We start from the raw sequence: 18550 nt of genomic DNA, 5'->3' as shown, positions 1-18550 counted from the left end.
TGTGGCTGGTGATAGAGAAGAATAGCTAGGCAAAGGATTCTCAGCAAGTGAGCAGAAAAAAATCAAAACGGAACCACTGGTTTTTCGCTTACCACCACAGTTCTCCAATGCTCGGGGGATGCTACAGGGATTATACTCTAAAAAAAGCTCATTTAAGATGAAAGATGATTGACAAGGTATCTAGAAGGTTCCAGACAAGACAATTTTAAGGAGCCAAAGGTTTTTAAAAGGCAAAAGAAAGAAGAATGAATGTGTATATACATATATATATATAATGCATGTGAATATATATGCACATATGTACTTAGACTAGTACAATGCTGAGGCAGAGGGTGCCTTCCACACCTATCCCCTGGGTCCGGGATTTTGCTGAGTTTCCCTCCAGACAGAGACAAGGAAACGTGGACTCACTGGTCTCATTGTTCCCACATAGTGTTAAAATGGATTTCTTCTCGTAGTCCCTTTGTGTTCTATTCGTGGAATCTGGAGTTTTAAGTAACAAACATAGAAATAAGCCTCATTTTGGATATGTCTATTACATAACCGAGTCTGAATAGAGGAGACGACATGAGATGAGCCTAAAGCCATCTAGTCTCTGTAATGTATGGCTTCAGACTGTTGAAGCTACAGAGACAACCAAAGGATACTGCTCAGGGTGCTTCATTTTGCAAACTTCTCTATACATTTCAAATGATGACTTTAAGAACTCTGAGTAGATGCAATGGACTTAAAGCAGCTCCTTTTAACCGTGTGGACTTTTCTAAGTATGTGTTTTGTAATGGCCATTATTTAACTTCCTGTGGGAACGTGACACAGAGAATACAAGTTGCAGCTTGTGGGATATCTATGTCCTCTGGTAACACCTGCACAAGCACAAGTCACGTTCGATTTAGAGCAACAGTCTAGTGGGTCCTTAACACCAACAGGACACTAAATCTACAAGGAAAGCATTCAAATGTTCTGCCGAAAGGAAAATCCAGTCTGCCTTGTTTATCCTTTCTTGCCTTGAAGTTTGTCTTGTAAATGTCCTGTAACCCCCTCTCCCACTCACTCCGGCCACAGAGTCTGCAGGCATTTAGAGAAAAATACACTGAGATTTGAAATCACAGGTCCACCTACTATTCCATGTGTGCTTGTTCCAAATGTTCGGCTTTGTGAGGCTCAGTCTCCCATTCTGAAAAGGAAAGACAACTGGACAAAATGACCTCAAAGGACCACAGTTTCTCACCTTCCGGAGAGTTTTGGCAGTACACACAGGCAACCTTTGTTTCAGCCACTACAATGGGGAGAGCATAGGAGAATAGTAAGGAAGGACTTGTGAGCCACTGTGCAATCTGTAGCACTGAGGGAAAAACAAATCTGATCACGGAGTGAACGTCTGTTCTTAACTCCTGAGGAGTGCCGCCTGGGTCGGTCACTGGAAAGAGACATACTTGGCCCCTGTGATACACAAACATCATCGTGTTCTTTCAGCACTCACAGACACCTCCCAATGTCTGCCTAGCTAAGGCATTCAATCTTCTATTCAAAAGTAAATAAATAAAAAAATTCCCTGATTGCCACAAACTTTGGGGCTGACCATGATTAGAACTTATTCCAACTGGTCCATGATCATGAATTATTTTAAATGGTACTTAGGACAACAGATTCTGTAGCTGCTTTTACTGGTCAATCAAATCCACCTTTCTAAATATCCTTTAATAAACCCTCACTCAAAGACTACAAATATCACCTAGTGATGATGCCGAGGTCACCTGCTGTCACACTTAGGGCACCGATTTCCCATAATTCGGAAACTACGCAAAGCATATTGAGAGTAGGGAGGCTCTAAGCAAATGTAAAGTTTTGTCTCTACTGCAATCAGCACAAACATACAAGGTCAGTTCAAGCATTTATGAACATGTACATCTATTTACAGTACATAAATGTTCATACCACTCAATACAGCTTTTCTAATGTGCTAACATTTACTAGTGTAAGGAAAACTTCTAATGCACCTTTTCAATTTTGAGTTAAAAAATTGTGAAAAGTTGATCTTCAGTGAAATTCCCCTAGAAATACTATTTTAGGATTAATTTTTTGACTTGGGATTCAAAACTTCATAAGATTCTTAAATCCACCAGCAAGAAAAAAAAGCATTGAAAAGCTATTGGAAAGGCAATTCCATTTTATACACTCAATTTCAAAAGTCATCATAGATATGAAATGTTCTGCAGAAAGGAAAGGGAACGATTTCAGGATGGTCTAACTTGGCTTATAGAAAGGGATGCTGGGACCCACAAGGTAACCTTTGAAATGACTTTTGCTGACAACACCGCGCAGAATTGCATTTTTGAGTATTATGCTGCAGCAAGCCATGCTTTCACCAGATTGCAAGCCTTGATGGTGGCTCTACCGCTGCTTGGGATGCTGCAGACTTTGCTCTGTTTTCAAGTACCCATTTTTGAAAGAGGTAGTTAGAGTTAAAAATACCACCATGGCCATGAAAGCAAGAAACGCCTATTGGTCATTAAGTTGATGGAGGTAACTTTGGAACCACTAGCCTAGCACAGGGCTATCCACCAACTAGAAGAGCCTTTATTTTTGTGATGGTCAAGGTGCAGAGAAATTTGTTGAATTGGAAAGTTTTATTTTGTTTCTTTAATTTGGGATGTAAGCTTCCTTTTGACAAGCCCCCAATACTAAGGTGAACAAATTAACCATTAAACTTGAGCCCTGGGTATGAAGCCTAGAGAGACCTGTTCTGTAAATAAGGAACTGTTAGCTCCTTTGTAAGCAGGTTGTTCTAGAACACTTTGGCCAGTTTTATCCCAGACTACCTAAGAAGCATTTAGATCACTTAATTAAACCAATTAATAAAACAATCAAGATACTTTTTTAAGATTTAACATAAGCGCTTAACATATAAAAGTGGGCTCCAAAGGTTACCTCTAAATTGCTTTTTTTGTTCTAAAGGTCAGAAATATATTGACTAAACTTCCAAATATGCACTGAGAAGGAAGGGTTGCTTCTGTCTAAATTAACGATCAATCCATGTGTCAACAAAATTCGGATAATAAACATCAATCCTAATGATGGCCCTGAGCAATTTTTATAATTAGATTTCGTCATCTGTGGTCCTCTAACCATCCTCTGGGCAGGATGGGGAGGTGTAGTTCTTAAAGGGGAGTCAGCAAGGATTCTGGTGAAGTTTGCAGTCCATTGTCTGTGTCTTTCATGCCAGAATTCCATTTGCCTTTAAAGCTGGGGTCCCTTCTCTCCCTTTAGCTCAGTAGGATGTGTCTTGCATGAGTCAAATGGAACAAAATGTGCCAGTCCGTCTCTCTGATTCCAGTCACTCTGTCTCCCAGAGCCAGAGAGAGTGTCACCGTGGCTAAACTCTCCTGTCGACGGAACCATGACTGGGAGAGATTAATTGACTTTCTCAAAAACATAAATTAGAAGTTGGGAAGGGGTTGTTCTTGACTTCCCCATCTTCGAACACAGCTGCCTGAAAACTGGGTAGCTGTAGACACTTAAACACGCTCCTCTTTCCCCCTTGTTCTGTAGAGGAGGTCTTTTACTTTGAAAGTTAATTTTGAAATGGAATGTTTTCATAATAGATTCTTTCTCAATTTTGTCAACTGTTTCAAGAAAGAAAACCCTAATTTCCCAAAAATTAGACATGCACTGTTGAAATAAAACAAAGGATGCATGATCCAAAACAGCTTTCAACTAGCCAGCAATGAGAAAGCATCCTCTTAGGCAGTTAATATGTTTTTGCTCCTTTTTTTTTGCATTTTGGATCAGCTCAGCTAAAATATGGAAGCTTGCACATGCTCTTTTGATTCTTATCAATTTCTCCCCTTGCCACCTTCTGTCAAAAAGCTGTTGTACATGGCAAGGTCTTTCTGAATATTAAGAAAATATTATCAATTTCTAGTCATCTGTTCAGCCAGTCTTTGTCACATATTATCATTACTTACATTAATCTGATCTATTCTTTGCTTCATTATTACATATATTGTGTTTTGTCATACTCTCAGCACTCTATAACTATATCAATTATAAAAACTATAAAAGTATAACCTCATATTTTGTTAAGATACTATTTTCTAAAAACTCTGAGCATCTTTTGGTGCTGGTCTACATAAAGTAAAAAAATCAATTCTGCTACTCTGATATGAGTTAACAATAGAACTCACGTGAAAAGCAAACTCGAAGCTACTATGACTTACTGGGGAGAGTAATGATGGCCCAACAATGGACTGAGCCAACAAACAACACATAGGTTATTGTTGCAACCTCCCACTGAAAAGAATACAAACCAGAAATGCTAAAACTTCTGTTTCGTCAAAGGCAATTGGATCACAAATAGACCGAACATTTAAGCTTCAGTGTTACTAGTGTTTTAATTCTATTCATGCTTAAAGGTCTTGTGTTCCGGATAGAAATTCAAAGTATCGGAAAGGTCTTAACCAACACGGTGTCTTCTCACGTCATCGTCGATGAGAAACCACTGCCCTTGTTCTATTGAACAACAGAAAGGTAGAAAGCGTGATTCACTGGCAAAAGGCAAAAGGTGCATTTCATTCTCTGCTTCACCTTCCAGCCAGCTGGTTTAATAATGTATCCTAGTTGCCCTCACAAAGCATGGAGTCTGGGGAACCTTGATACAATGAAACCTCACACGGGGGCTTAAACTTGCCTTCAGAGAGTCCATGGAGATAGCGTGGCTTTAATTCAAAGCAGATCCCCTAAGCAATTCACATCCACACTAGTCACATGCATAAACTACGCAGACTGTTCAGCCCTTCTTTAGATCCTTAAGGCAAATTGCAAATTAAAGATCCATTAATCTCTTTGATTGATATAAAATAGAGTATTTTAATAAAAATATTTCTCCCCCCCAAAAAAAAACTCTTGTAAAAGAAACCAAATTGGGGGGGGGGGGTCTAGCTTGCTGAGAACAAACCATCCATTCTCTTGGGAGGGAAGAGGAGAGGGTTGGGAAGTTCAGGTGCCAGCCCTCCAGAGCCATAGAGAGTACCCACATCTCCTCTACTTGGTGCAGTTAGACCAGGGTGCTCTTGGTAATCATACTAATAGCAGCAGTCTATAAAGACATGCTCAACTCCCCACACTCCCAGAACCTGAGATCTTAATGAAAGCACCTGTGGGATGCGGGACCCACGACGGAGACAGTATAGCCCCCATTCCCTGAAATGTCTAGTGAGAGCTAAAATAAGCCACTTTGGTGGAGAAGAAGAAGAAAAAAAAAACCCGCTGAGTGGTTGGAATCAGAGCTGCAGAAGGTCATTGGCTATTTTAGGAGCTGCAAGCTGGTCCCTGTTTTATAACATCACAGCTACAAACATGAAATTGTCACCTTGGCTGTCAGTTTCCTCCCCTGCTGAAGCAGAGGTGGCCTGCTACCCATTGAACCTGGCAATGGGTGATTCATTTCTAAACTTTGCTTTACTGTTGAATTGGTATGCAAGAAAAGTAAGTTGTTTTCCATACATTCCTGTAATTTTGCTTCAAAATATTTTCCAGACATCTTTTTTTGTGCCATCCACAATGCCTGACCTTTAAAACTTTGTCTGGCTGTGTGAACTCTCCCCCATCTCAACCACACCATGCTGAGAGGGCCTGAAAGGGGTTCCTTTTCAGTTTGACTCATTGAATACATTACAGTGAGAAGTACTCAAGATGGATGAGAAGGTGGAAGTCAGAGAGCAAGGGAGAGAGACAGAGACAGACAGAGGCAGTGAGACTAAGACATAGATGGAGACCAAAGAGAGACCTACAGGATTATTTAGGCCTAGACCATCTGAAGATCTAGGAAGGAGGTTAACTCCAGCCCCAGGCTTCCATAATTATTGCATACACTACAGAGAATTACCATCATTTTTATTCCATTTTCCCCTTCAAAAATTTAATTTCTCTCCTCTCATTGCCCACATCATAAGTAGAGTTCCGATTACCCTTAAGACTTTTGGGTAAGTGTGACAACTTAGTAATATTGTTTTATATCTTTTCACCAAAAATGGTAGAGAGTTTTCATGGATTATTATCTCATGTGAATTACCCATTGTAATTTTTGTCTCATTTAGTTAATTCATTTATGAATTTACAAGTTCTATTAACTAATTTTAAAACATGGATTCTAATAAGCTTTCCCCCTAAAAAAAAAATCAGAACTACAATATAAATCTAAGTGTAATTTCACCAAAAAGGGAAAAATGTATGTTTATCCTTATGGGAAAATACATGAAAGTCAGAGAGATATTTTTCATAAAGTTAATACAAAATAAGGACTATAAACTCAATATTAACCTGTAATCACACACCCAGTTTCCCTAATCTGCCCCAGAACCAGCACCGTCCCTCCTTGTAATTGAGAGCAGAAGACAGGACTAAGCATATTTTGTGTCTCTCGCTCTTCAACATCATTTTATTGGCAATTAAAGAAGCTTTCAGACTCTCGGTGAACTTAGCAACCACTGCTCGACTGAGCATGCCCACAGGGTCTTCACAGAATGGTTGCAGCTGTGCTGTCCTAAATCACCTTCCTCCCTCTTCCTGATCTCAGAAAGTGTAGGGTCCGAGAGCGCCACCTCTAGACAAGGCAGAGTTTGTCATATTCCTGTGGAACTCATTATCCTAGCACAGCTCACGACAACTCCTCTTTCAACGCGTACCATCTTCAGCCTGAGCTAGTTAAAGAAACCAATAAAAGCCAACTGCTGAGAAGTAGCTGCAATCCAAGTCAGGGTAGGAGATGAAGGGTGTGTGATTGCCCAGTAAGATTCTGTCTCCTCTGTTCTTTCTCCTCAGCCTCCTTTGTCTGGACTTTCTCATGTGGCTGGTCCCTGGAGGGGACAGCATCTGCTATTACCTTTTCTCTTTTTCCAGGCAGGGACTCTTGAAGCTCCTTTGGCTCCCAGCAGGAACTTAGCATACTGCACTCACTGTCTCTCCTTTGTCCTCTCTTTTTAAGTCCTTTTCACAACTGCAGACTCTCAGTCCAAGAAAACTATCTTGCTCTGATGTTCAAGCGTCTTTGTAAAGGACAGAACGAGCCCTCTGCCCATACTCTTTTAAAAACCAGGAATAGCTTTGCCCTGTGCTTTATTGACCCGAGCCCTGGAAGGACCAAGTGAGTTTCCGCACATAGCTGTCCCGCACACTGCCTTCATTGGCACGTATGAGCCTTATGTTCAAAAGACATTTGACTTATTTCCTACCACAAGGATGTGGGAAATTATAGTCCATCCATGATGCTCCCTTCTCTCCATTCTGAATGCTTAGGCTTTAAGGTTATCAATCAAAAGATCAACCCTAGCTTTCTCAAAACCTTAGTCAATCAAGGGAGGGTAAGCAAGGTTGTTAGGGTGGATATTTGACAAAAAATGGTAGATGTATTGATGTATGGACATTGTCAAACCTTTATAGTAAGTCAGCCACAGTTACGCTCCTCCTATTGTTGATGCTCCTGTTTTGCTGCCATGTCTTCTAGTCCTGCTTATTTTTGTTCAGAATTGTCTTACGTCCAAACCTACTGGCCCCCCTCTGCCATGAGTCAGTCCAGAGCAACTTATATCTGACCTGCATTTTCACAACAACCTGACTCCACTCACATGCTCCTCAGACACTTCAACACTTCCTTCTCTTTGCCACAGCTAAGATCACCCTTCAGATTGTTTGCTATTTTCTTCTTCCCCCAGAAAGAACTGAGCACTTTCTCTTTGAGGACCCTCCAATAATTAAGGGAATTTATTTCATCATACTATAATACTCCGAGTAGATACTAAAAGATAAAATCAATGTTTGTTTTGTTTAAATATATAATAACAGTTTTATTTTTTTTTAAAAAAAGAGTATTTGTTAAGTGAACACATAATGTTGTTTTCTAGTTCTTGGAAATCTCAGAGTCTTGAAGAGTCTGAGAGAGACAATTTCACAAAAATAAGCACACTATCAGCCTAGTTAGAATCAGGACTCAATACCAGGAGGGAGAATCCCTGTATGACCAGCCAGCCCCGCTGCAGGAGGCCACAGAGAGGCAGGGAAGCCTTGGCTACAAGTGTTCCAGCAACCAAGTCCTGAAGTGAATGTGTAGACTTAATGTCCAGTCTTCTCAGTCCTTCCACACATTGATGGTCCCTGTGCTCTTCTTCGATGCTCTGTAAAACTACGAGTGTCAAGTAGTAGAAGACCAGAGGATTCTTAAACTTTCTCCATACCTCCTAGAAGATAACCCAGAAGAATAGTTCATCATCCACAGGGCAATTTTAAGTAGTAATTCTAGTTCTGCTTATAAATCTGCAGCCTGTGAGTCACTAACAAATCAGTACGCCTTTGAAGATGAAAACAAGCCACTCTGGGTCTGAAGACTGTAAAGCTTTAGTGTCAGGTTTTCATTGCATAACTACTGGGGAACAGATATCTAATTTTTAGAATATAAATAATTAGACTCCCCAAATGAAATTGAAAAATAATCAACCATGACTTACCAATCTATTTTAATATAATGTCGAGAGTAATTCCCACCCTTCTTTATAACATGGGAGGATAGTCAATACACTTGGAATATAGATTTTTTTTTTATAAGGAAAGGATTTTGTAATGTAATATGCTAAACAGCTAGAAATGTTGATGTTGAAGCCAATAGAATACGACCGTCATCGTAAGTTAGCATTCTGCAGCATCTTTATCTCTGTCACTTCATAGTTCTCGTTTGAAAAATGCTAACATATATTGAAATGCCTCCCATTAGGAGACTGACTGAAATAGCAAATAACCCTCTTTTATATCCATTCAACTCTGCATACTACTTCCCTGGCGAGAAAGCACATAGAATGTCCTGCCAGTAATAACAGTAGCTACTATTGACTCGAAGTTTCCAATCAACTAAAGAGAACTTCATTTAGAAAGTTCACTAGAAGCATAGTTTAAATTTTTTCATCCCCTGTGTCACTGAAACAGCTTCACACCACATACACCAGAAATACAATGAGGTGCAGAGAAGGCACTGACATTACTTTGAGGTCTATCCAGAGAAACAAAGTAAAACCATTTAGAAAAAAAAAAAAACCGCAAGCTTACATTGCCCAAAGCACCTAAATACAAGAAAGCTTCTGCAAGAACAGCAGTGACTAGATGGGCTTGGTCATCTTCATTCCATGCACACCCCACATACGAGAACCCCGAGTCCTTGGGCTTTTCAGGCTTCCCTCTTTTCCATGTGGTCAAGTAGCGTGTGGGACTGTAAAGGACAGCCAGCCAGCTCCATCTGACACAGGCAACTCCTAGCTAGTTTTCAGGAGTGCTCTCCTGTCCAATTCTATTGCTCATCCAAAGCCAAAATAACAGCAATTTAAGACAGAATATAAAATACATCTTAGCTGAGACAAACAGCCCAAAAGATAATCTGCCAACTCCCCTTTGGTTGATATGATTGTTTCCTTATTTATAATTTTCTGACAGAAATATCATATGAAAATTTTATAAGATGAATTTAATGTCATCATGAACATTATTAGTTACCTGCTCGCAGGCCGACATTATTTCATATCTACCCTGTCCTTGGTGGTAACTGTGAAAGATGCCCATAGCCATAAATAGAGATAAAAACACATGTCGCCGGATGAAGTTTTGTTTTTCTACTTAGTTTTCCCTTCTATGCATAACATCTTTCTCTTTCATTGTATTATTTTTATTTGATTTTAAATATGAAACATTTATGTGTATTTAATCTCCTCTTTCTGGTATAAAATTATTTCAGTGCTTTTCAAAACATGTTTGCGTTTTTGGAATGGGTGTGCTAAACTGTTTAGAAACTGTCAGTCAGAAAGTGAACAACAGGGAAATTTAATATGTGTTTTAAAGGCAAACAGTTATCTGAATGCTTTACAACTTGTTCGCCAAACCTATCACCAGGGAAGGAGATGAGAAACTTTTAACTGGAAGATAAGCATCTTCTAGGAATCATTTCTTGGAGTAGAATGATTTTACTCACAAAACCTCAAATGACTGTTTTATTCTGATAGATCGAATTGCACAGAACATCATCAAGTCCCATCTGGAGACATGCCAGTACACAATGGAAGAGCTGCATCAGCTGGCGTGGCAGACCCACACCTATGAGGAAATAAAGGCGTATCAAAGCAAGGTACTCTGGGAACCATGGGGATTGTGTCTGTGACTGCCCATTTCTTGTTTCGTTATCTTACCATTATTGACGTGTTTGGCCTCAGCATTCTTGGCTGTTGGACTACCTTGTGCATTGTAGGGACAATTTGCTGCCTCTCTGGTTTCTACTGACTGAGAGTATCTATAATATACCAACTTTCACACAGTTGTGGCAACCAAAAATGTCCACTTGTTGCCACAAGTTCCCTAGAAGGCATAACTACCTTGATTTAAGTCATGGCCCCATTTGAACGACAAGAGAGATGATGCCTTTGTCAGATGAGGGACTTCTCCTAGTAGCATGGGTTAAGCCAAAAAGAAGTGTTTAGACGATCACTGCCAAAAATGATGCCCAAGGTTGCTAAACAAACACAGGGAGCAAAACGTTCTACATTTTCTTCTTGCTCAACATTCTTGAAAATGGCCCTACAAAGGTGCAGTTCACCCCGTACTATCAGTAACAGCCATGTTTCTCTAAGTACATTAGACATATTAAGGGAAAAAAGCTGTTCCTAAGGCCTAAGGATTCTTATAATTTGACTTTGGGACTGAGACTGCCAAAAACCAACCAGTTCTACCAGTTGAAAATTTAGTGAAGCAAATGTGTTTATCTGAACGTATGATTTAAACAACATGGTGACCTAATTCTTGCTTCTTTTGCACAATTATAGAGACATACGAAAGAAGATCTATAGAAAGTAGACTTCAAAGTCACAGAGATTTAAGTTTCTTAGTTCAAATAGAAATAACTAAAGAAGTAAAATACATTTGAGGTCCTATATTACTTATTAGAGTGACTTGATTTGAACTCCTATCTTTCCTATGGAATTTCTCTTATACAAAGGAAAAAATTTCTGATTCATTTGGTGGCTTCTGCCTGCAATTCTGGCACTCGGGTGACCAGGGCAGAAGGATTCTTTGCATCTGAGGCCTCTGAGCTCCACATTGAGTTCTAGGCCAACCAGGGCTACATTGTGAAACTTTCTACCTCCCCCCATAAAATAAATGACAACCAGAACATCAGAATTTTTTTTTCTTAAATTCTGGGGAAAGAACATAACATAAAGATATTATGTTCATTGTTGACCAGGTTCCCGTAAAAACAGTATTATGGTAGATGCTAGGATAAAATCACTATTCATCAACATGGGGTTTGTTTTTAACTAGCAAACTAAGAGGAAGTTTGTTGCTGTAAGAAATGGGGAAAATAGTTATTTTGCATTCTATAAACCTTGCTTCTCCTGACTTAGCTTTGGTAAATTAGATACTTTTGACAATTGAGCACAATGGAATTGGCATAATTCAAAAGAGAAAGAAAAGCCATCTCTTGATTCCCCACCTTGGGTGGCAGTGACCAGTGTGACTGGGCATGCGCATTTCATCAGCTCCGCGTAGGCGCTCAGCTCAAGGTCTGTGTCCTCTGCTTCAGTCCAGGGAGGCTCTGTGGCAGCAGTGCGCCATCCAGATCACCCATGCCATCCAGTACGTGGTGGAGTTCGCAAAGCGGATAACAGGCTTCATGGAGCTGTGTCAGAACGACCAGATTTTACTGCTGAAGTCAGGTGAGCCAGGCCGACCTGCGGGGGCCTGTTTCAGACAGGGACTGTTTGAGCCCTCCGCCCTCTGATGGTCCTAAAAACCCTGCTTCCACGGGTAAGCCGTTTTACCACCTACATTGTCAGCTAACTCCCTAAGGAAACCTAGTAATAAAAATGCCCTGATATTCATTCATTTCCCCCTTTGAAGTCAAATACAATTTTGCTTATTGAAAGTAGAGCTAGCTATTAATTGCGGAGGTTGAGGTGCCCAGCTTGACAGGCAGCGAAAGTAATTAGCATGTCAAGGTGGCTGAATTGCTGAGCTGGCGCTAAAACCAGCTCCTTGCATTCTGCAAGAGAACAAAAACATCCAGGCTGGCTGGGCTCAGCCTCCGTGGTCACTTCCAATCATTTTAATAAGAATAGCCTCCAGCAGGCATCTACCGGAAGAAACTCCTCTGCGTGGGGATTCTTCCTTCCTCTTCTCTAGTGTTCTCTTTAACATACAGGAAGACCCTTAGGAACTCAACATAATATTTTTTAATAAAAAGCAGAAACAAAAACTTCTGTCTTTCTTGGAACCCTTTGAAAAGAAAATTAGAACACAGTAGCATTTGGGTTCATCTTCCTGGACTTTTCCACAATGGAAATAACATCCCTTTCCCATGAACATGTCTTCACATTTGCATGTCTCGTTTATTCTTATGACATCAGCATCATTTCATACTTGAAGCAAAGATTGTAAAGATAAAGAAGGGTCAAAGGTTGCGTTCAATATCACAAATCATGATAAAGCTGGTGTTGGACTACAGGCCACACATAGTTGTTATGGTAACATAATGTTGATTCCTTAACCAATAATATAAACCGGCAAGAATGTTGACTCAGGCACTAATTCTATCATTATCAGTTACCTAGCCGTCCTAAAATTTAGCTAAAGAATTACTTCTTTATCTTGCTCTCAAAGCTATAGTTTATAGCAAATGGCTTGTCCCTACTATGTTTATTTTCTTGCACACTGAGGCAATTCCCATTCGGACAGGAGAACCCACTTTCTCCCTCACGTGGAGGACTGTCCGTGCTGGATGACAAACTGTCATTGGCAAAGGCTCTGATGTTGGGCCTCGGTTGCTGGTTCTGTAAGAATATCATCTCCACAGAAAGCCTGGACTTCCAGGCAGTATAGACACAGGGCTCTGGGAGCTAAAAGTCCAAAACTACACACCAGGCATTCTTAGAGTCTTCTAACTTAACTTAAGAAGCCACAATGGGTTGTGAATACCATCCTCTATCAGTTAACGCCACCATGAAAGACCACCCAGGGTCAAAGGTACCTTATGACTTCTACCTCTTGATGAGTTTAGAAAGTGTGGAATAAAAATAAAAATAACAAATAAAATCTGATCCATTTGATGTATAAACTTGGACTGACACCTTAAGACAGCAGTGTCCTGATGTTTAAAACAAAGGATGGAACTCGAAACACAGAACTCCGAACTAAGAATTGTATCCCATGCAGCAAAGAAGCTTTCCAACAGTTCAGAGAGGCAGCCACCATCACAGCCCATGGAATCCAAACCTGTTAGAGGGGAACCCAGTTCAGCACACTTCTGAGATTCAGAGATCACCCATTCATGGCTGTTATTACTGAATTATATGGTCATTAACATCTCTGCCTCCTGAATAAATGTTGTCTCCAGTATAAAAGGTATTTACCACCTTAAAACCTCCCGTAATCCTGCAATGGGGCTACTAAAATTTGCTTGAAATGGTCAGTGAAAGCTGCAGCCATGATCATGACTGTAAGGGGCCCAGGAAACTATCTTCCATACTGCAGATAAGCAATAAATAATATCTATTCCCACTGGTGTCAAGATGACCATGTTGAGTTAATATTTGTGCATCGTCTCCTGTCTTTAAACCCAGAGGCTAATAGTAAAGAAATTGAGCAAAGCAAAGAAATAAACCCAAACATCAGAATAGAGTGAGAACATAAGAAAGGGACCATAGGCGCAACAACCAACTGGACAATCTTCATAGAGAATTTGGGACTTTGGAGTCGCTAACCTTCAAATGGGGCAAAGCTCACATCTCCAAAATATGGAGAAACTGTGCAACAGTAGTGCTTCTGGATATAATTGGATGTTTAGATGACAAAAAAGGCAGTAGATGAATTTATTAAGCACCTACTGTGTGCTGGGAACTTTCTTTGGTTCTACATGAAGCAAGACTGAATGAAATCCCCCAATAGCCTATTGCTATTTCATGTGGCAGAGAAACCAAAAGGTGAATTTTCCCAGTAGTAGCCCTTTTCCCAAAGCTCACAAATTAGATGTGAGGCTGACACAAGCCTTTCCTGAACCATTTGTCAATTACAAATTCAAAAGCTGGAGTGAAATTTATTATTAGTCAAAAACTCCAAAGAAATGCTCCACTCCCCACAAAATGTTGTTGCTTCCTTCCATATTAGCTACCTTTAACATATATTTTCTCTTTAACTCTTCATCTAAGTGTTAGGAAAAACATTACACTAAGTATCAAAAGGTCTTCCTAAAATTATTATTCTGTGTGTGTGCACGCACGCACCGCATGTGTAGAGGTACCTACAGAGACCAGAAGAGAATATAGAATCCCCTGTAGCTGGAGTTACATGTGGTTGTGACCTTCCTAACATGAATGCTGATACCTACTTTGGTTCTCTACAATTGCAGCGAGTTCTCCTAACAGCTAAGCCATCTTGTTAGCCCCTAAGATTACTACTTTAAAAAAAAGAACGTTCCTAGATTTGGTAGAATAGCCCAGACCCTGGGGCCTGGGGCAGGAGGACCATGAGTTTAAAGCCTACATAGGGAGATCTTGTATTAAAAAATTAAAGTCCTGAAAAGTTTCCCATCTCTTATGTACTAGGACCATTTTATTGTTGGATATATGATAAACACATATGAATCTTGAATTTTATCTTATAGGTTGCTTGGAAGTGGTTTTAGTGAGAATGTGCCGTGCCTTCAATCCATTAAACAACACTGTTCTGTTTGAAGGAAAATATGGAGGAATGCAAATGTTCAAAGCCTTAGGTAAGTTCCTCTTGGATGACAACACAGCTTCCCCACTTATACTGAAATAGCTAATGATATGCCTAGTATCTCATTATTTGATTAATATTGGACCGGGTGAGTGTTCAGTATTTCATCTAGCTCTCCAGTTCCTATAATTTCAGCCCCTAATCAGGAAGGGAAGGAGAGAACAATGAGCTCTATTAAAACTGGTACAATTGAGGCCTTGTGGAAATAAACAAAGTCTGATGCTAAATGAGTTGGGTCCACTCTAGATCACTTTTTTACAGCCCCAATTTTTTTCTTAACTTCTGGTTTACTGCTCTACAGAGCATAGTATACAGACCACTGGGAGCCCATAGGGGTGACCTTCGAGTTTCTTAAGTTAATTCATAATCATTGGTGAAGATAATCAAGAGAAATAACCATATTTAAAATCCACAACAGCCTGTTGCTGTATTTGTTTTCCATCCAGAAGAGTGTGCATCTGCTTGTGGACTCTGAGTTTCTGGGAGCACAGACAGTTGACACTGTCCTGATCAGAGTGACCCCTAGATCACTCTGTGGGCCACACCAGCAGGGTCAGTCTTTGGAGGTGCTGAGTTGCCTCCTATCCAATCGCCAGGAAGAGGCACACATGAGAACATTAGCAAAGATGGGCTGAGGCCAGGAAAGGTCTGGACAAGTGATAAGGCCAGTTGTTCCATATCCATCCATGGACACCAAAGAAGCCACTGGCCTTTCACCTCTTGTGCTGTTAGCTGATATGGCAGCACCAGCAAGTCCAATGGGCTGGCACCTTTCCCCTTCTACAGTTGATATGACTCCACGTCCTTCTCAAGGCTAGATTTTCAAGAAAGGAGGAAAAGACTTGGCAGGCAGCTTCGGGATATTTCCAGCTTCATCAAATAAACATTTACAGAGATCAGTGCAGAGATACAATGCTATTTTGTCAAAATTCACAATGACTAAGAAACTGACCTATGAGACATTTAATTAGATAATGAAAATCAATCTGATTTTGGAGGTGGGTTTGCACAAAATGAAAGAAGCTCACTATCATTGTGTAAGAAGTCTCAGTTTGAAGCCCGTGGACATCTCATGTTGCCAGTTCAAATGACACTACCTAACCCCCAGCATAGAATTTTCTAGGTTTTCTCTGAAAACTGTGGATTAAGCTAAAGGATTCTCAAATCCCGTATTTAAAAAATCTTTTCATTTTTTTCTTTTATATTTGATCTTATAGTATAATTATGCCATTTTTCTCTTCCTTTTCCTCTATCCAAACCCTTCCATAGAGCCCTCCTCGTTCTCTTTCAAATTTGTGCCCTTTTTTATTAATTGTTATTACAAACATATATGTATAGGTGCATACATATAAATTGCTAAATATAACCTGCTCCATCTGTGTAATGCTACTTGTATGTGTGACCATTTGGTATTTGACTAATTGCTGAGGAAAACTGTTCCTCCCGCTCTCAGCCTTCCATAGGTGTCTGTAGCTCATTCTTTGTGGAGGGCTGAGGCCTCATGGTCTTCCTCTCATCCACTCTGGCATACCTTTTACGGTCCTTGGTCAGCTCATATCTAGGCAGTCATGTTGGTAAAATTTTATGGATGTGAGAGTCTCACCATGCTCCCAGACTGACCTCAAACTTGCAATTCTCCTGCCTCATCCTCCTAAGTGCAGACGTGCTACGCATGTGCCATCAAATCCAGCTTACTTGCAACTATTTAGCTAGGAATATTTTCAGGCTTGTCGAGTTGAGGTTGTGTGCCCAGCTGACGTGACACGGAGTGCTCACTAGTCAGTATTTCACCCCCTCACCACTAAGGCTGTCTTCAGTTACCTGGCAAAGCTGTTGCCCACTTTCCTCATTCACTTCTTAAGACTGGGGACTTAAAATGTCCTGTCTGAGTGTCTAATATGCAAGCCTTTGATTGCCTACTTGATAATGAGGGGCTCCTTCCAGTGCCCCATCTCACAAGTTCAGTATTTCCCCTCAAAATTTCTCCATCCTTTTAGGTTCTGATGACCTGGTGAACGAAGCGTTTGACTTTGCGAAGAATCTGTGTTCCTTGCAGCTGACTGAGGAGGAGATCGCTTTGTTCTCTTCTGCGGTTCTGATATCCCCAGGTAGGAAGGCACGGGTCCCTTGCCTTCTTTTCAAACCTGCTTCACTATCTTTAACATCAATTACACCTTCCCAAGCCAAAGCGTTAAAGAAATAACTTTAAAGGGACCGTATTTTCTCTAGCAATTGTTTGATATTTTTGAACAATGCAAAGGCAAGTAGTCTCACATTATTAAAATGGCCAATTTTCCCCTAAAACAAGAGTGTCACATGTGGCAGGGATCACCCCAGATCCAGGTAAGCAAAATTGTTTCCCAACAAATAATAAAAAATGAACAGTGGCCTGACTGAGTGGCCGGGTTCTTTTTCGAGTTTAAGAATAAAGGAAATATTTTTTTAAATGTAGAGTCCAATAGAGTGAAACAGAAAATGTCTAAATGAAAGACCAAGTATAGGGACCCTAATTACCATTTTTAGACTTTTCTACCCACAATGCATTGCAATCATCTTTCAAGACAAATATCCTTAGGAATATTAAGCATTTCTGAGGGAAAGGATAGTTGTGGAGTGAGTCTTGCCTGGTGGAAGAGGAGGAATCTCAGACATGGCTGCATGCCATCATTTATTTATCTGTGTGACACCAAAGCTGTGGTCACCTCATTGATAAAATAAGACAATAGACTCTTAGACTCTACAATGGGGGGTGGGGGAGGCACAGCACACCTTCTCTAAATCTACAATAAAATAACTTTTTAGAAACTGTTTTTTCCAAAGCTGTGGCGTTTATGGACCAGCTAAAACTGTAGCAACAGATGTACTTTAGAGTATATGACCTGCTTAAAGTGTAACAACAAAGAGCTCAATAATGTATAATCATAGAATAAAAATAATATGACAATAAATGCATGCTCCCTTGTTGACCAGAGTCACCCAAGCCACTGTCTGTTAGATATGTGGCATAACAGCTTCTTGTTGGCTTGTTACTGAATGAAGCATGCACCCCTCCTCATTTTTAAGACTAATTATTTCTGTAATCCATTTCTCTCCGAGATCAACCTCTTTACTTACATTCTCACGTCTTGCAGTAAGACTGGAAGAAACAGTTTTAACATGGTTATGATTCTATCATATCTTTGACATATCATCTTAGCTGTAGTCACAAAGAGGCACCTCTGCCCTTTCCTGTCCAGAGACTGTCTTGCTCACAACATGATCACTGATAGTCCGTCCAATCACGTCTTTAAAAAATTGCTTCTGGTTTTCATTTGATCCTTTTCATCAAAAACCTAAAGGCCCAGGAACACAAACACAGATCTGGAAAGTGACAGAAGCCCCTTTTTAGTAGCAACTGCATGCCAGATAGTGTCCTTTCGTATTCTCGCTGCATTCGGTTGTCTGCCCTGAGTTCTGCTCCATAGAAAATGCCTTCTACAGATGCAGAAGACAGCCCCTCTGTGTCTCCTGCTCACTCAAAAGAAGAGCCTTTCAAAAGTCCCCTTCTCTTTGGGCATGCTTGTGGAACTCAGCAAACTCCTAGCAGCAGAGGCTGAAGACATGCCAGCTCCAGCTTGATTGAGTAGTAGAAAGGACCCTCCCAGAAGGCTAGGTTGATCTCCATGAGTTAGAAACCAATTGAACGGTTTAGCCTTTTTGCAAACTACAGATGCTGTCCTTGAGCACTGAAGAGTTTGGAAGCATTCTGTTTGTC

General features: G+C 40.4%; 1 protein-coding gene across 1 annotated transcript in view; it reads left to right on the top strand.

Moving 5' to 3' along the window:
- Rorb (RAR related orphan receptor B) overlaps positions 1-18550 on the top strand; it is a 181962-nt gene that overhangs the window by 141060 nt on the left and 22352 nt on the right. Inside the window, exons 5-8 of the mRNA XM_075973660.1 lie at positions 10035-10156; positions 11606-11738; positions 14681-14788; positions 16794-16904. Of these exons, the coding sequence (XP_075829775.1) occupies positions 10035-10156; positions 11606-11738; positions 14681-14788; positions 16794-16904 (474 nt within the window). The remainder of the gene's footprint in view (positions 1-10034; positions 10157-11605; positions 11739-14680; positions 14789-16793; positions 16905-18550) is intronic.

This window comes from Microtus pennsylvanicus, chromosome 5 (genome assembly GCF_037038515.1).
Source record: "Microtus pennsylvanicus isolate mMicPen1 chromosome 5, mMicPen1.hap1, whole genome shotgun sequence".
NCBI classification, from domain to species: domain Eukaryota; kingdom Metazoa; phylum Chordata; class Mammalia; order Rodentia; family Cricetidae; genus Microtus; species Microtus pennsylvanicus.
Note: the sequence above shows the minus strand (reverse complement) of the source record. Positions and strands in the feature narration are given on the sequence as shown.